The sequence below is a fragment of the Bos indicus x Bos taurus genome, chromosome 5 (assembly GCF_003369695.1).
Source record: "Bos indicus x Bos taurus breed Angus x Brahman F1 hybrid chromosome 5, Bos_hybrid_MaternalHap_v2.0, whole genome shotgun sequence".
Taxonomy (NCBI): Eukaryota; Metazoa; Chordata; class Mammalia; order Artiodactyla; family Bovidae; genus Bos; species Bos indicus x Bos taurus.
Window position 1 is genome coordinate 77,422,316 of NC_040080.1, and position 20,004 is coordinate 77,442,319.

Here is a 20,004-nt window from a genome sequence, read left to right on the forward strand (position 1 = left end):
TGAGTTAATTAGGTTTTCATGGGGGGTGGGGGAAGTGGATCAGTAAAGAAAACTGCATGCAAATCAGGTACAGGTGAGACTTAGAAAAGGGCAAAGTTTGGAAATACAGACAGAATTCTGCATTCATATGGTTTTATAAACTTTTCTATGTTCTCTCATTTTAAAGAAACTGAAATGGGACATTTTAATGATATATAAAGGGCAGGAATTACACAAACTACATGACCTGGAACCAATATTAAAAATAATAAAAGACTGTCCCATAATAAAATAATGAACAAATCTGAATAGGAACAACTGTACCTGTTTTAAGACAAAATAAAAGAGCTTTTTGCTGTGTTTGAGTCTCCACTCTGACGTTTTTGGATTATATGTGTCAAATAAGAGGGCTTCTAACTATAGTTAGAAATAAACCAAGTTACAGCAATTGAATGGAGAACAGCTGAATTACAAATTAGGGTGCCGAATTATACCTCGAATGTAAGCATGTTTGAAAGAACAGGTGAGTAATATTTCTTAGGGACTGTCAGCCTCAGAATTCCTGGCCACTCTTAATTGCTTGTGCAGCATAACTGTCCAGCCCCCGGTCATTCAGGAAATAAGCTGAGGCTGCTGGGCAGTGCTGGGCAGTGCTGGGTCAGGCTGCTTCTCTAGAAACCAAATATCTAATTCTGATCGTCCAGAACAGCTGAATACCGGTCAATGGGTCTCCACTGTCCTTCAACATGACCCTCCCTGACCTTGTTGACAGACACTCTGACTATGGGACTTTGCTCATTTATTTTCATGCTTGGTACAGAGTGAATCCTCTTGTCCACCCCACACTTCACAGACTGACCTCTAACTTGAGCATGACTCCCCCATCACAGTTTCAATCCACACTTTCAAATTGTCCACTACTTTGAATGAACAGACCTTACACTTTTTAAGTCAAAATGCTTTATCCGTCCCCTCTTTCCTTCTTAGAAAGGTTAGAGATTTTAAACCAGGACTGTAAGCAATCCCAGGTACTGCTCTCTGGCCGCAATCACTGCTTGGATTAGAACTTTCTCCCTTCCCACCTTAACTAGGAAGAAGACTTGAGGAGGGTATGTAGAGAGGTGAGAAGGAGGAGTTGGGAGTCAGATCGCTGGCTGTTTAGCCTGGGCAGGTTGCTTAACTGCCCTGGACCTCAGTGTGTTCTTTCACTGAGTTTTACAAATAAGCTTATTGTAAAGATTAATTTCTAAGCACACTGTTAGTGTTCAATAAACATTAGTTACTTGGAAGATCAAACAGCCCAGTTTCTACACTTTCTAGGTATATTTGATGAACTTTCTAGATTATCTAACTCTAATTTTTTTAGCTAATTTTAAATAGTTGAGAAGATGTATTTTTATTTTATGGATTTAGAATATAACATAGTATAATTAAATTTAATTACTAGTGTTTTATCAGGAAAATTTATTTTCTCTTTAAATGTACAGCTTAAAAAGATCTACTTTATTTTTAACTATAATTTACTTACAAATCAATCATTTCCACCTGAATACCCATCAGATTTCATAATGAAACTGAAGGTAAACATGGGATATACTTGATTAATATTTATATTGTAAAGAAGCACTTGTTTTGGATGTATTTAATTAAATAAAGTCATCTATAGTAGCTGTGATTTGACTTAAGTCATTACTTGCATAAATTCATAAGATTCTTATAGGCTGCCATATATAAATTTTAAAATGCTCTCCTGATCTTGGTGTAAACTGTCTTCCATCTCTCTTACTCTACCATATGTTTTCTCCACTCCTCATAAGACCTAACACTGTACCTATATCTAATATTTAAAATTTTTGTTTCTTGTTTACCGTGTCTACTCTTTTAGATTGTAGCTCCATGAAAGGAGGGATCTTTGACTATTTTGTCAATAAAGATATAATCCAAGTGCCTACACTGGTGCTTGATGGTTGATAGTGGATAAATATCTGTTGAATGAATACACACACACCACTGGATGTTTTATAAAGAAGAACTAAGTACTGAAAGTCATCAAGGTTAGCTGGAGAATTCTAGATGCTAAAGGTAATGGTAATAGTGTAGTGTCTGTCCATGGAATTCTCCAAGCAAAAATATTGGAGTGCTTAGTCACTTTAGTCCTGTCCGACTCCTTGCGACCCTATGGAACTTAGCCCGCCAGGCTCCTCTGTCCATGGGATTCTCCAGGCAAGAACACTGCAGTGGGTTTGCCATTCCCTTCTCCAAGGGATCTTCCCAATCCAGGGATCAAACCTGGGTCTCCTCATTGCAGGCCTATTCTTTACCACCTGAGCTACAGGGAAGCTCAAAGATGATGACACTGTTAGATGTATTTCTAACATTGGGAATATATTTTTTCAAAAGTTCTTATCACTTAGGTCATTTCACATCTAAAATTATAAATTAATAATGAAAGATGTGGATAAAAAGATTGGAAATGACTTTATCTATTAATAAGGAAATGATTACATACATTTTAGCAACCATACAGTGAAATTCTAGCAGTCATTTAAAAATCATGTTTTTGATGAGTTATTAATGATACGGAGAACACTCATAATGTTAAAAGCAGAATATACAAAGACTACAGAACCCTCTTTCATTCTCTATAGTCTTCAGCAAAATGTACCATTCCAGGCCCATCTCCCTTCGCTCCCTACTATGCTCAGGCCACATCAAAGTGCTCAGCATGCTCTGTGGTGTCGTGTCTGCCTCTGTGTTGTTGCTTTGCCAGGTTTATGTTCCTCGTGCACCTACTTCCTCTGCAGGTCCCTGCTGAAAAACTGTAAGGCACATAAGAGCTATTTGGACAAAGAAATGTAATTAAAATAAATCTTATCCATAATTTTATCAGCTAGAGAAAGGAAGAAAATGAAATTGGGGAATACTTAAAATACAATTTCTTTATTTTGCTTTTTGAGGTTAAACCGCTTGCAAAGTGCTGAATAGGTCAATGGGCAAAATGCGTTTTTTAAGTATTTAAGTCACATAGGTGAACTCAGATGAAAGATGTAAATTTTAAGACAGAATATGGTAGTATTAAGTACTCGAGAGAAGTATTTCATTAGGCCAGATCACCAAGTAATGCTCTCACTTCGTGAACGATAGTTCGGTGTCTTATTCCTTCTTGAAGCCAACAACGGGTACTTTGTCTTTTAATGTCTTGCATCTTTATTTATGAGCTTCCCACTTAGCTCAGATGGTAAAGTATCTGCCCGCAATGTAGGAGACCTGGATTTGATCCCTGGCTTGGGAAGATCCTCTGGAGAAGGGCATGGCAACCCACTCCAGTATTCCTGCCTGGAGAATCCCATGGACAGAAGAGCCTGGTGAGCTACAGTCATGGGATCACAATGAGTCAGACACGACTGAGCAACTACCACTTTACTTTACTTTACATCCTTCTTTAGCCCATTTATTATGTTGGGGCATAATGAGTATGTGAGCTTTGGAATCAAATAAACCTGGACTAAAATTGGGACTCCATCACTTACTAACTTTGAGACTATAGGCAAATGATTTAAACTCTGACCTTCATTTCTCATCCATAACATAGGTATAGTAAATCTTGCTTTGTATAGATAGAGTGAAAATGAACTGAATTAACATATGAACTGTGTGTACTATATACATTCAACAAATGGCAGTCTGTGGAAAATAGTTTCCACTGTACACATAATATGACCGACATTCATAGCCACTTCTTTCTTAGCAGAAAGTCTGAGCTAGTCTGAGGACTTTGGAAATATAGAAATGCTTCTTGTCCTGTTTAGACTCATCCTACTCTAGCTTTTCAGGTTTTAGCTGCTGTGTCTTCTCTAGTTAAGCAATAGTTCATGTTAAAAGTTTGAACACTGTGTTTTCAATGTTTTATTTCTTTCAAGAGGAATTCCTTCATGAGATTTACGTAAATGAAGAAATCAAACTTACCAACAATAAAAGTGGCTTCTCCTTTCACACCATAGATGAGAACTAATTTGTCAGCTTTATTTTAAAATTTTTTGCCTATTCTTATTTAATAAAGTAACTATGAGAATATTGTGATGATTTAATAAGAGCTGGCAATTATTCTTTTATTTATTTATTAGAAAGTAGAAAGGTTCATGAAAATACAAAGCCTGGGAATTTCTAAAGATAACTCCACCCTCACATATTTTTGGAGGAAATGATTTTTGTCTATTTCAAACAATGACGCTTAACACAATTGAAAGTTGGCACATTTTTGGTAAACAGCATCTTCCTGGCAGTGTGAAGTCTACTGCCTATTTCTTTTGAGCCAGACTTTTCAGTATCATTTTGATTTGTAAAACATTAAAGTTTCTTCCATAGTATTCTTTGTACATCTTTAGAGAATCTGGATGGAAAGGAATTTTCATTTTAATTTAATGAGTAATCAATAATAACAGAAGTCAAAATCTTTATTGCAATATTTGGAATTATGACTGGCCATGGGAAAATACATGTAGCAAATTGCACACAGAAGTGTAACATAATGTATCAATATTTACTTTGATATTTCCAGAATATATATCTCAGACACTTAAAAAGGCAAGAGGCTAAAAATGGTAAGAAAAAATAATACCTTTTCCATTTCTGAATTATGCAGCCAAAGTGAAAAATAAAAACCTCAGTCATCCTTTATGTGGACATTATTTTTTCAAAAATTCTGGCTTTCAACAGATCTACTTGACTCTCCTATAGAGAACAAGAATTTTGAGAATGGTACCAACAGGTTTGCATGCTAAGTTGCTTCAGTTGTGTCTGACTCTTTGTGACCCTATGGACTGTAGCCCACCAGGCTGCTCTGTCCATGGGATTCTCCAGGCAAGAATACTGGAGTGGGTTGCCATTTCCTTCTCCAGGGGATCTTCTCGACCCAGGGACTCCTCCTGACCCAGGAAATCCAACCCTGTCTATCTTCTGCATTGGCAGGTGGGTTCTTCAGCAACGGTGCCACCTGGGAAGCCCACAGATTAGCTTCAGGTTTAATGCACTTGAAAAGGAAAGAACAAGACGGGCTCTATTTGCACATTCACATTCAGAACAGAGATGTCTGAGCATAGTCAGTTAACCAACTCATTGTCACTTTGAAATACATATTTATCTCATACAGCAGTTCTCTTATAATGACAAACTCTGGTCTTGGGGACAGAAGGGAAGAATACTGTCTGTTAGGGCTTTGGCATATTCACCAATTATTCATATTATCTCTGTTGGCCTTTAAAATATGTCACATCCTACTTAACTTCTAGGGAATCCTTACTCACTAACCAACAATCTTGGCTTCTTCTGTCCTGTCCTGATGAAACCTGACTCAAGAACAAGTTACAGCACCATTGGCGTATCTCTGTCTTTTTGTCTAAGGAAACAAATATATCATAACATTTGAGGAATGAAATGCTCAGGACAACAAAAATTATAATTTATCTTACACAGTTACTAAACCTATGATCCTTGTGGGATATATGTTTTGCCAAGTATTTATCCTTAATAAATATGCAACAAATAATGTTTTCAGTGGAAAAAAAACTTGTTTCAAAACATTTACATCCTTATGTTTATGTAATCGCATAAATCACAGTGCTTTTTCTATGCCAATTTTGTATGATTTTACTTTTAATAAAAGAAATAGAATTAATAAAGGTATGAATGTTCTTAGAGAAAATACATCGTGACAATCTATTCAGAAAATGGTAATTCCAACCAAAGTGGGCAGGTGTAGTTCAGTCTATTCAGATCCAGGAAGCATTGCTAAATCTTGTGTGAGTTCTAAGGTGTCTGTGATTTCCTCTCATTCCTTTGTGGGTATTATTCTACCGAGTTTTGGCTTCTGCTGTTACTACTGAGAAGCCAATTGTTAGTCATTCTGGTTGTTAAAACAATCTCTGCAGTGTTTTTCAGTTCCACAGATGTGTCTAGCTGTGGATTTATTTTATTTATCCAGTCTAGGATTTACTGTGAGAGATCAAGTCTTTCACCAATTTTGGAAAATACCTAGCCAGTATTTCCTCAAATATTACTTCTTTTTTTATATTCTCCCTTTTCTTCTAAAATATCCATTAGACATATATTAGACATCTAAATATTGTCCTCTGAAATTCTATTTCACATTTTTGGTCATTTTGATCTTCTAGGTAATTTCCTTAGCTCTGCTTTTTAATCCAGTAATTATTTATTCAACTGTGTCCAGCTTGCCAATCAACTTATGAAGTTTTTTCATTTTAATGTGTATAATATTTATTTCTAGGCCCCTTTGGTTTGTTTTTAAATCTTCCTAGTCTTTTTTGATAGTAAATTGTTCTTTTGTCAAGTTTTTAATTTTATATTTTGTATGTTTAATTATAAAAAAGCCTATATTTACAGTTTCTATTGTTTCAATTTCTTATAGGTCTATTTCTACTATTCGTTGTTTCTGCTTTTTACTTATGTTGGTTATTTACATGTGTTTCTCAGAAGTTTGACTTCTGGGTTTATATTTGCTGGGCTTTTTCCTTTGAAATTCTGTGTAGTGTTTGCTGTGCAGATAGCAGAAGACTTTGTTTTTGTAAAGTGCCTTACCAATGCAGTATTACTTTTAATTTTTTAATTAAATGAATATAAACTAGTTTATAAATGATTTATATACATTAAAAAATACTATTTTGTATTAATTACTTACCACTTGGTGCTTCCTGGTTTTTGAATTCTGAATACTCAAGAGTACCTTACTGTTGATCCCATGAGAAGGCCAGACTTTGATAGATTAATTCCTGTTATAATCCTATTTTGGTAGGCAGGTTTATTTCTGTGGTTCACCCTTTCACTGAAGGTATAGCCCTTGCAGGTGCTCACTTCGTGGAAGGTCTCAGTTCTAAGTCCTAGCTCCTGCAAGCCCAAGGCTTTGTCTCCAGTTCTTATATTGTCATGAAAACACAAATAACCTATAATTCTCTGGTTTTATGAATTTTATTCAGTTTTTTACTACTAGAATTTACTTTCTCCCCCAAGCTCTGCTATGCATGCCATATCGTATTTCACTCAGTATGACTGGTTTTTCAGATTATTTAGCTTGCCATATTAACATAAGTTCTATGTATACATGCATGTGTATAAATACACAGAGAATATACCTTTAAAACTTGAAGAATTTTTTTTCCTGCCATGAAGGTAAATTGTCACAGATATTAAACAACTGTGCAGGACTTGTCAGTGGCTTATTATGCTGACAAGTTGATATTGGGTGAAATAGCTAAGAATATTAAGGATTATTTTATTATGCTACTTTAGGCTTTCATATAAGATTCATAGAAATGCATTTATTTAGTAAGCATATAGCTAATGTAGTATACAACTTCATCTACTGGCCAAAAATATACTTTTTTTCCCAGGATAAATTTCAGAAAAAAATTCTTTGTCTATTGTAGCAAAAATGGAAGAAAACAACAAAACTTTAAAAGAACTTTAAGTTGCTGTTTGTGTACCTGAGTTTTCTGCATTAGCAGCATGGTTATACTATGGTTGGTGGTTGCAACTCACCAAAGGAGTAAAAGGGAAATTTCCATTTTCTTAAATTCTTATTGTCAGGGTGAGATGCAGGCATAGTCATTTTGATCAGAAAACAAAGACAAATGCTGGCTAAAATCAGACTGTAAATTATCTCAATAAGATGTCATGAAATGTAGGCAGTGCCTAGGATAGCACTCTTTGGGAATTACACAGTTTTATTTTTATGATGCAAAATACAGAAAGCATATTCTATAAGCTAGATCCTTAGAAAAGTTTACTAGTATGCATGTGGGGTCTAATTTTGTCTCTTTCTTGGATTTTGTTTTATGAAAATATTGAGAAAGTTGTTTGGTTTGGTTAACTTCAAATCTTTCTCCAAATTTCACTTTCTCAGTGAGGTGTATCCCCCTGTATAATACTGCAGCTTGCTCTTCTCCTACTGCTCCCTGCATCTCAGACACCCAGTCCCCTTATCCCACTCTATTGTTTTTTCCTACAGCATCTATCCCTTCTAATATGCTATACTCTTATGAAATTCTGCTTCTTGCTTTTTGTCTGTCTCCCCCTCACTAGAAAGTTAAAATCTACCAAGGGCAGGAATCTTTGTGTTTGTTTACTAATAAAGTGCCAGCAACTAAAATAGTATCTGGGGCTTTCCTGGTGGCTAAGTGGTAAAGAACTCACCTGCCGATGTAGGAGATGTGGATTCAGTCCCTGGTCCAGGGAGATCCCACACGCTGTGAAGCAACCAAGCCTGTCTACCACAACTGTTGAGTCTGCGCTCTTGAGCCCTCAAGTTGCAACTACTGAAGCCCGAGCACCCTAGAGCCCCTGCTCCACCACATGAGACACCCCCACAGTGTGTGCATGTGTGTGTGTGTGTGCGTTAGTCGCTCAGTCCTGTCCGACTCTGCGATCCCACAGATTGTAGCCCACCAGGCTCCTCTGTCCATGCTGAGAAGCCCGCAAACCGCAACTATAGAGTAGCCCCTGCTCTCCACAACCAGAGAAAAGCCTGCACAGCAATGAAGACCCAGCACAGCCATAAATAAATAAGTAAATAGAATAGTATCTGTCACTTAGTAGGTGCTCAAAAATTGCTCATGATGTAAATGAACAATTTTTTATTTCCCTGTTATAAATCAGAGTGATGATTCAGGGCCCCTCATTTCCTTACATAGATACATGGATACAAATGTGAATGGTGTATGCCAAGCACATTGATTTCACTGAAAGAAAGCTATCATTCATAGGACACCAATTACCATTTTGGGGGAGCATAAACTGACCTAGCTTTTAAGTGTCTTAACATCTTAAATTTGTTAGGAAGTATATGGTAATTGTCCTTAAACAATCTCTGTTCTAGAGTAACAGAAAAAAATACAATGTTCTGCACTTGGAAAAAGGTCATACCTCATTTTTCTCCTTGAGTTTTGTGATCATAACAATCACGGGACTGTCCTCCTGCCAAACCATCTGCCAGAAATCATTCACGGTGTTGATCATGGGGCCCTGTGTGGCGATGAATGCTTTCTCTTTGCCACTGTAGCCCTAGTTTGAGAAAAAAAGAAAAAATGTTGGCTCTGAAGTCCATGCCTTGCACTGAAAGTTTAGGTGAAATATCTTCAAAACAAAACAATTCTGCAGGTCCAAAAGCTACATACTTTCACGGCTTCATTGATTCAAGCACCACCATTCTAGTGGTTATTCTCTCAACAAGTCGAGCATAGCACATGGTACTGAGGGTTGTCAAGTGCAGTCCTCCCCAGAGCACCTCAGAGGGAGCACTGTGGCCACAGACACACAGGAAAGGAAGACCTACCGACATGGATTATGACCAAGTGAGCAAAACAAAACTTGCTGGTAACCAAGTTAAAACAAAATTAATCTATTCTGAGGGGTGAAAAAAAAACCCCAACAATTCCAGACAGTAAATCAACATGCTTATCAGAAAGAAATTTAGGTTTATTTACTTACCCTAATATAATTAGCATTGATGTAAGTGCTCAAAGAATCAGTTACATTTTTTGGTCTTAAACATACTCTACTGAGGGGATCTAATGAAGAAAACAAGAAAGAATAGGTTAGCCAGATTTACTCTTTTAAGTTTCTTAGAATGTCAGTGGGGCTTCCCTGGTGGCTCAGATGGTAAAGAATCTGCCTGCAATGCAGGAGACCTAGGTTCCACCCCTGGGTCAGGAAGATCCCCTGGAGAAGGGAAGGGCAACCCACTCCAGTATTCTTGCCTGGAGAATCCCATGGACAGAGGAGCCTGGCAGGGTACAGTCCATAGGGTTACAAAGAGACATGACTGAGCACGCATGTATCTATCATCAGTTTTCTGTGTGTACGTACTCTAGTCACAAGGGTCGAGGGCAATCTCCCAACTACTCCACATTCTTGCAGATTCTGTGCTTTTGCACATATTGTTTCCTTGCCGTCTCTGCATGGGTAAGTTGTCCTCATTCTTCAGGGCTCAGTTCAAGAGATACTTTCTTCCTGAAGCCCTCCCTTGTCTTCCTGGCAGAATTAGGCATTCTCTTCTTTGCTCAGGCTGCTTGAACTTTATTTTAGTATTTAACATCTTGTATTTTAAGTGCTTCAATTCTTTCTTGCCCTCAATGGATTGTAATGAGCCCCTTGAGAACAAAGACTGTCTTTAATTAACTTTTATATCTTTTGTGATTTTTACTTGATATGTGGCTCAGAGTGGGTTTAATATTGAATTAACTTCAATTATAAAGAGTTAAAATAATGCTTTTCTTCTAGATTTTTCTCTTTTCATAGCAAAGGGGACGAGAAACTTCAATTTCTTTTCAGTATCCACTGATTATTAAAAGTTTCCACGAATGGCCTAAACCACTCACACTTGAAAAGAGGCCCACTTCCTTCAGTTTTTATAATGCCTATGATGTATATTATTTACTGGGAACTCAACCCCAAAATTGCTTAGAAGCAGGTTTCTTGTCAAGCTAAACTAAATTTATGTTGAAAACTGATAATTTACAGTATTTCCAAATATTTAGAGATCTTGAAATACTTAAAAAAAACCAAGAATATAATATATGATGAATAGGAGAAAATGAAAATGAACTGAAGCCTTTTTAAAGCTAGTGTAGTCTAATAAAAAGCTAAGTATTAAAAAGCAAAATTTTGTCATTACTGTCATCATGTATTATTGCTTTCATCTTTACTGTTATAATTTTATTCATGCAGTGCATGAATTCAATGTTACATTGGACACTGATCACATTTGCTCCTCTCTCCTGCTCTTCTCTTTTTATTTCCTTTGCTTTCTTCCTTTCATTCTTTTCTCCCTTCCCTTCTTCCTTACACCCTTTTCCTTCCTCCCTCCTTCCCTCTCTTCTTCTTTCTTCTTTCCTTCTTGTTTCTTTTTTCCTCTCTACAAAGTATTACACACACATAGGTCTGGTGTACAGAGCACATGAAAGTCTGCCCTCTTCTCCATCTCTTTACCTCTGGCGATCTTAGGTCTTCTATTTAATAGACAAAATGATACATGGATCCTGATATTTTGATTAGAATCACATCAGATTTTGTCAAAGGTTATACTGGGCTGACTCAGTGCACGTGAATTTGAGCGAACTCGAGGAGACAGATGACAGAGGAGCCTGGCGTGCTGCAGTTCTTGAGGCTGCAAAGAGTTGGACATGACAGCAACTGAACAACATACTGGTCTGAAGATTTCCTCTTCAGGAAGAAATGTGTTTAAGGTTTGAAGTCAGAGAGGAAGCTATTAGATAAGGGAAAAGTGTATCACTGCTAGTCATGGACAAAGGCAGAGATGAGAGGAATAGGACAGTTCTCAGAGATGAATTCAGGAGATGTGGGAAACGGACGGAAGGGCAGGGACTGGTCACACCTTCAAGGTGATTGGGAATCATCTTCAAGGTTGTTGTGGAAGAGAGAGAAGAATCTAGGCCTGCTTTGTCCAATATGGTAGCCACTAGCCAAGTGTAGGTAAATTCAAGTTAATTAAAACAAAGCAAAATTTAAAAGTCAGTTCCTTGGGACTTCCCTGGTGCTCCAGTGGCTAAGACTCCGCGCTCCCAATGCAGGCCACCCAGGTTCTATCCTTGATCAGGGGACTAGATCCCACATACTGCAACTAAAGCGCTCACAGGTTGCAACCCAAGATGCAGCATAGTCAAATTAAATAAATATTAAAAAATAAAAATAAGCTGCTTTCTTTTTTAACAAAAGTCAGTTCCTTGGGTGCACTCACTTTACTTCAAATGCTTATTGCCACATGCAGCTAATGACTATCTCATGGGAGACACAGGCTTGCCAGGTGGCGCTAGAGTTAAGGAACCCACCTGCCAATGCAGGAGACCTAAGAGACACAGATTCCATCCCTGGGTCAGGAAGATCCCCTGGAGAAGGAAATGGCAACCCACTCCAGTATTCTTGCCTGGAGAATCCCATGGACAGAGGAGCCTGGCAGGCTACAGTCCACGGGGCCACAAAAGAGTCAGAAGACTGAAGTGACTGAGCACTCAGCACCCATGGGAGATAGGGAACATTTCCCTCATTGTAGAGAGCTTTTGTGGACAGTGGTGATTTTGCCAATGCAGTGATGGTTATTATGTGAAAACAGGGCTCTTTAGTACTCTGTTTCTGAAACTGTAAATGTTCCCATAGTCAGTGTTCTTATTGTCTGGAATTGTTTCTGGGATTAATGATGAATTCACTAGGAAGATAAAGAAAGGAGAAACGAACATTTGCTGAGGGTTTACTATTTGTTGGAACTTTCCAAGCCATTTTCCACATATGATTATGTAATTCTTTCAACAGCCTTATAGGGTAGTATGACTATTACTATTTTTAAGGGCAAAGAAAGGCTGGCACAGAAAAATGAAGTAGCCTGCCATAAATTGTAAATATTTTCGCCAGGATAGGAAATCAAGTCTAACTCCAACATTCTGCTTGAGTCATACAACTTGTTGCCTTAATGAGTGGTTCACTGATTTGCATATCTACTCTGTTTTAGGCACATAATAAAATAAAAGAGAAAACATAATGTAAGTAGGAAACATTACTAGACTTTACATTTTTAAATAAAAAGTGAAGACCAGAGTAACTAGGACTTTAAAATTTGATTTATATTGTTCTATAGTTGTATAAATAAACTGCATGGACAAAGTATACATAAAAATTCTTTGTTGTACAAAAAATTTCACACTGATATCAGTTTTTTTCCCATTGCTCTTGCAATTAAGACATAAAGATATTCTCATCACTAATATTTGTTTATATTATAAAATAATTTGATATAAATTTGACATAAGCACTTTAATCTGCCACTTAAGAATATTCAGAGCCAGGCTGACATTGTACATAGAACAAAAAAAAGCTACATTTTAATTAGTTCTTGGCCATCCATATTTCTGCTGCAAAGCATCCTCCAAATTATGCAGTCTCACTAATATGCACAAGCTGGAAGCTTTTAAACTTAAGAGTTTATTGTAGGTTAAAAAATAAAAACAATTATAATATTTAAAAGCTTATTCATTTAAAAATTATTTTATGCAATGTTTCAAACTTATCCCATCATACAGTCTAAAATAAACCATAAATAGCAGATTTTCATATTCATTCCCATCTTTTCTGATGATTTTCCAACCAATGATGTGACTTGTCCATGCTATATTTACTAGATTATATCTTGCATGACAGGGGGTTGGGTGGGGTATTCAGGCTACAGACATTTTCAACAGAAAATCCGTCATTTGCAACATCATTTGTCAGCACAGGTGCCCTGGTTCAAGTGACCCACCCAGTTCTGGGAATGGAAAAGCTGACACAGGACTATGAAGCAGTTGTCTGATAGCATCTGGGCAGGAAACAGAGAAGCCTGAACTGTAAAACAGTCCTAATAATTTCCAAGTCCTTCTGAGATTAGGTGGTTAAGTATAATAATTGCAATGCATGTTTATGCCCTACTTACTTATGTTTGGTAAATTTGAGATGAAAAAGCCTGAGAAAGAGATACTAGATGTAACACACAGCACTTTCATTCCCTTTAGCCAATTATAGTTAACAAAATATCTTTCAACAATAACTGTATCTTAGGTAAACAGGTTTAACTATAAAGACCAGTTAAAAATATGTTACTGTGAAGTAACTATTACAATGTGTTTCCAACTCTAACAGAAGGGGAATTCCATGAACACTATTAATGGTAATTCTTGCTCTATTAGCATAAATATGGAGAATTTGGAGGTTTATGAAGGAAATAATTAACTGAATTATGAAGACTCTACTATTTCCATGTTAATACTTTGAAACAAACCTTTGGGGCTCCATCTTTCCAGAGTTATTGCCCTGAGATGTCTATGGGTTTTGTCAAGATCCCAACTCCATCTGTTTGTTTAGGTATTGACAATATTGCTTCCTCTCCAAAGTATTTTTGTCTTTCTAGGCAAAATTAATTACTCCATCCTCCTACAGCACTTGGGCAACATTTCTATTCTGGCTGTTGTTGTTGTTTAGTTGCTAAGTCATGTCCTTTGCAACTCCATGGACTCTTACATTGGACATAATTACTCATTTACATGTATCTTCTCTGGTCCATGACCTCTTTGATATTATATGATTTTCCTTATTCTTTCCTGGTTCCTGGCATTTAGCTCACTGCTTGACATCGAAAAATTTCACGGTTGTTGTTGCTAGGTCACTTCAGTCGTGTCCGACTCTGTGCAACCCCATAGATGGCAGCCCACCAGGCTCCCCCATCCCTGGGATTCTCCAGGCAAGAACACTGGAGTGGGTTGCCATTTCCTTCTCCAATGCAGGAAAGTGAAAAGTGCAAGTGAAGTCGCTCAGCAGTGTCTGACTTAGCAACCCAATTGGCTGCAGCCTACCGCTCCTCCGTCCATGGGATTTTCCAGGCAAGAGTACTGGAGTGGGTTGCCATTGCCTTCTCCGAAATTTCACAGAGTTAAATTTAATTTTAAAATAGTCTAAGCAGTGTTTCTCAAAGTGTGGTCCTGGTATCACCTACATCAGAATCACCTGTTTGGTAGAAGTATAGATTTCTGGGCCCAACAGAACCCATTTAAACAGAATCCCCAGGGTGGAGCACAGGATGCCACATTTTTAACAAGGACTCAGGTGATTGCTATGCATAATGAAGTCTTTCTGTAAAAGCATTTTTTTGAGACATAATTCATATACCATACAATTCACTTGTGTGAGGTGTACCATCACAGAGTTTATTTTTGTTTAATTCACAAAGTTGTACAGCCATCAGTGATGAAAGGCATGTGGGCAGATGTGTTTGGGTTTGAATCTTGCTTCTTTAATATCTACAAATCCTCTGTAAGAAAGGAACAATAATACCTTTCTGAGTTATGAGAGTAACGCTGAGCACTTAATCATGTGCAAAGCACTGGGCTTTACAACAGCCCTGTGAGGTGGATATTACTACTTTTATCTCACAGATGAAGTTAAGGAATTTACCCAAGGCCATAGAGTAAGTGCTGCAGCTGGATATGAGCCCCAACAGTTTGGCTCTGTAGGCAGCCCTATAGACTTTTCTGTAAGGATGCGAGATAAATATTTCTAGCAAAGGCAACATTTTCATTACCTCCCAAACAAACTCAATACCCTTTTCTTTCCTTTTCTCATGCCTCCCAACACTTGACAGCAACTATAGTTTCTATCTCTACAGATTTGCCTAACTGGACACTGCATATGAATGGCCTCATGCAATATGAGGCTGTGATGGCTTCTCTCACTTAGTATATGTGTTCAGGGCTCATCCAAGTCATAGCATGCATTAGTACCGCATTGCTTTTTATTGCTGAATAATACTATATTATGTGAATATACAACATTTTATTTATCTATTCATTAGGTGATGAATATTTTGGTTGTTTCTACCCTTCGAGCTATTATGACTAATACTGTTACAAACATTTGTGTACAGCTTTTGTGTGGACACATGTTTTTATTTTTCTTACATATATACCTAGGAGTAAAATATCTGAATCATACAGTAACTTTAGGTTTTACCTTTTGAGGAATTAGCAGACTGTTCTTCAGTAGCTGTACCTACCATCAAAGTATGACGTTTCCAATTTCTCTACATCCTGGCCAACTCTTTCTACTGTCTTTTTTAAAATTATAATCATGTGGATATGAAGTGGTATCTCACTGCGGTTTTGATTTCCCTGATGCCTAATGGTGTCGAGCATCTTTTCATATGTTTGTTGGCTATTTGTATATCTTTTATGGAAAAATGTCTATTCAAGTCCTTTGCTCATTTTAAAATTGAGTTATTAGTCTTTTTATAATTGAGTTCTAATAGTTCTTTATTTATTATAGATACAAATCCTTTATTAAGTGTATAATTTATAAATTTTCCTGCCATTTTGTGTCAGTGTCATCTTTTTAGTTTTTTGATGGTACCCTTAGAAGCACAAAACTTTTTAATTTTGATCAAGTTCAATTTATTTTTTCCTTTTGTTGCTTATACTTTTGGTGTCGTATCTAAGAAACCATTGACAAATTCAAGGTCATGAGGATTTACATCTGTTTTATGTGAAAAGTTTTATAGTTTTGGTTCTTACATTTCGAATATCCATTTTGATCTTATTTTGAATTAATTTTTGTATGTTGTGTGAGGCATTTTATTTTTTGCAGGTGGCTATCCAGTTGTCTCAGCATCATTTATTGAAAAGACTATTCTTTTCCCCTGAATTATTTGACACCCTTTGTGAAAATTAATTGACCATAATGTAAAGTTTAGAACCATGTGTCTACTGGAATTGTGAGAAATGTAATAAGAGTAATACAAGATAAAATTATTAACCTTAGCCCATTCTAATGATTATTAGTTTTTTTCTTTTTTTGGCTGCACCACTCGCAGGATCTTAGTTCCCCGACCAGGGATTAAACCTGGCCTTAGCAGTGAAAGCACTGACTCCTAACCACTCCACCTCCAGGGAATTCCACTTTAATGATTATTAGTCTTGAGCTGTGTTTGCAATTCCAAATTTGGTGTGTATATGGAAGTTGTGAGGATGGGAAATGTTGAGGGAGGGGTACAACATAAACTATTTAATTCAAGAAACTTACTTGGCAAAATGGTCTTATAGCGATTTTTGGTTCCATGACGTGGAATGTCAATTTCTTTGGGATCCACAAAGTTCATTGGTATTTCCTGAAAAAATAAGTGATATCAAATACTGTATCTAATGCTGCCACAAAGAAAATCTTCACGGGGGGCCATCTGATCCAGAGCTCTATTGGACTTCAAAGTCATTTATAAAAAAACAGACTAACACCTCTGATTTGCCAACACCCTTCCTTTCCTAAACACATCAGCTGCACCCTGACAAGCTGGCTTTGTGTGTTAGATAGTATTATTCGATATGTAGTTTTTAAAGAGACATAGAAAAGTTTGGTTAGGTTTTAAGAATCCTGTTCTGACATAATTGCTGGGAATTTATAAACAGGTGGCTGAAATTTTTTTCAACAGTGTATTTAGATTTCTTCCAATCTGTAGATTTAATACTAAATTTTTTTATTATGATAGATTCTGTCTTAACATTAATTGTGACTCTTTTAGGATTATGAAAAACTTCCCCTCAAATGGTAAATATAAAGGGAATTTTTGTTGATCTAAGTAATAATGATATGATGCATTTTTGTATTAAGAAATGGTTTTTAATTTTACTGTCCCATTTCTGTTTGTAAGTGCAATATTTGTAGTGAAGGGCATTTAGACACTGTCTTCTAGCAATTAACAAGAATACAAATATATTTATTAAGTCAGAATATATGCCAAATGATAGAGGAGGGAACAATTAGAGCAGGAGTCACTCTATATATTAGACCTAAAAGGTGAGCATCTGATGCTGACTGGAACAAAGGAAACAGTAAGCCAAAGTTTTCAAAAGGTTCTAAACAAATATTTAAGGAGCTGATTATACAAAATGGTATGTTCTCTAACTTAAAATTCTGCAAAGGATTGCTTAGATAAATGTGAATTAAAATACCTTTTATCCCTGGATCACATAAAACAATATTTTTGTTACCTACACTTTCTCAAAAGAAAATAAAACTTGACAGCCTAGGATTCATTGAAATGAAAGAACTTATCTACAAATGTATTTAAACTGTCCTTGTTTTCAGGCGATCTGAAAATTCAAGAAAAGCCTGACTATACTATGAATTTAAGACTCGGTCCATAGAGAGGAGTAGCTTCCTTTAAAAACATCATTTCTGAAACTTGCATTATTTTAGATATTTATAATTTATTCTTGTTCTTTGCGCCAACTAAATAAGTTCACAGTTTCAAGTTACCAAAGTAAGCAAAATTGTTGACTGTTCAATAGAAACCACTTGTTCATGCTTAGTAATTTCAAACAGGTTAGTCTGTTTTGGCAAAGCTGTGATTAGCTCTATTCTTCCCATTCTTTCTTGTTTTCTGACACACACAATTTATCATCTTCCAGCATTCTCTCTCTATTCCTTGCTGACCTCATCTTCCCTTTCAGGGAAGTAGTCCATGTTAAAGGCTTGTCTTATTGAACAAAGAGCTATCTGCAGTTCGAGAAACAAACCTTTGGCCACTTACATGACCATTGATTGGCTTGTTTAATCCCCCAGGTTTCATTTTCTTCATACATAGAGAGAATACATGCTACAAAGTCTAATTTTACAACTGCATGCTTAGTACTTTACTTTGGATACTTAACAGGTGATGAAAGTAATAGATCAAACCTATGGCTGGCTCAGGAAAGGGTGGTTGCAAACACCTGACTAACACCTCAGTGTTCAATTTATTATACCCAACGGATATGGCTTAAAATGTACATCTGCTTTAAGATGCAAGTGGTTCTATAAAATGGATATTCCCCTTGGGAAACAGTTGGACAACTTAAGAAGGTCTAATGTGTCTCCATGCTCTCTGGATAAAATGTGTTTTATGTATTATCACCAGCAACAATGATGGGTCATCATCATCTTTAGCTATATGAAACTCACCATTATTTTTAGCCTACATTTAGTCTTCCTTTTGTGTTTCTTATTTCATTAAAAGAAACTATATGTACCCTGTTGCTAAGTCTAAAAATGGGAGTGTCGTTCCTACCTTCCCTTTTTCTTGGCAGACTTACCTCATTAAGGCCACTTCTTGTAAACTCCTATAGTGAAGTCGCTCTGTCATGTCCAACTCTTTGCAACCCGTGGACTGTAGCCCACAAAGCTCCTCCATCTATGGGATTCTCCAGGCAAGAATACTGGAGTGGGTTGCCATTTCCTTCTCCAATAGACTCCAATATAGACTCCTATAGACCCTTCCAATTTTCACTGCTACTTCTTTAGTTTTGACTAATCACAGCTTCACAGGATAATCTCTAGAGTCTCCAAAATACCTCTTTCTAATGCAGACTCTACTGCCAATAGTAATTTTTTAAAACTTTTTATTTTATATTGGAGTATAGCCTATTAACAATGTCGGGATAGTTTCAGGTGGACAGCAAAGGGACTCAGCCATACATATACATGTACCCATTTTCCCCTAAGCTCCCTCTCATCCAGGCTGTCACATAACATGGAGCAGAGTTCCCTGTGCTATACAGCAGGTCCTTGTTGGCTCTCCATTTAAAATACAGCAGTGTGTATCTCTCGATCCCAAACTCCCTAACTGGATAGTAATCTTTTTTAAACACAAGATAAATCCAAACCTTTAGTAACATATTAAGTCTTAGATTTGTTTTATGTCTGAGGCTCAATTTTTGTTACTTCCCACCTTAATTTTAATGCTCCTGTCAAACTGAACAATTTAATTCCCCAAATAGTGACAAGCAAGCCTGCTCTGTCATCCTGGAATGGTCAGCTCCTTCATGCCACTTCTTTGCCTGGCCAGCTTCTATACCCTCTGCCTTAATTTAGGTATCACGTCCTAGTTTGAACACGCACCAGTAGTTGATGAGATGCAGGGTGGACCTGAAATCTTTGCACTGGTAACCTTTAGAACTGTAACCATTTTACTATGAGCTGACAGTGTCATTTAGAATGTGCCTCTAGTGGCTAGAATATCAAAATGCCTCCTGAAGAGTGAATAACCAACAGCAGGCTTACCATGAATTCACTTTGGAGTAAGTGTGAACTTGCCACGACGTCCCTCAGCTGCGACCTTGTGAGAATTCGGCTGGCTGATTGCAGGTACTCCATGGCTACCTTCTCCCGTGGGGTTGGTATGGCCACAAAGGGTTCAACATTGCCCAAGCTACTCATGTCCAATGTAAGAGATACGTTGGACCCTCGCCTACATTGGAGGAAAATGTTATTAGGTTTAAACACTGTATGGATTGTTTTCAGCAGATCAGTTTGTCTTCCTGTATATACACATAATTCAACGAGAACTATGATAGAAATAAGGACCTTCTTTTAGGGTACCATAATTGATGATAGCAATTACTGTAGTTTCTCTACAGCAAATGGACAGTTTTGTTGTTGGAGAAACCACTC

At 36.9% G+C, this 20,004-nt stretch overlaps 1 protein-coding gene across 5 annotated transcripts in view; it reads right to left on the reverse strand.

Annotated features, from left to right (window-relative positions):
* Positions 1-20,004, reverse strand: part of PTPRR (protein tyrosine phosphatase, receptor type R) — a 274,286-nt gene that overhangs the window by 32,097 nt on the left and 222,185 nt on the right. For all 5 annotated transcript variants that reach the window (XM_027542557.1, XM_027542556.1, XM_027542558.1 and 2 more), the window contains 4 exons: positions 19,615-19,801; positions 16,603-16,687; positions 9,478-9,557; positions 8,914-9,051 (listed from right to left, as the gene is read on the reverse strand). In XM_027542557.1, the coding sequence (XP_027398358.1) occupies positions 8,914-9,051; positions 9,478-9,557; positions 16,603-16,687; positions 19,615-19,801 (490 nt within the window). The remainder of the gene's footprint in view (positions 1-8,913; positions 9,052-9,477; positions 9,558-16,602; positions 16,688-19,614; positions 19,802-20,004) is intronic.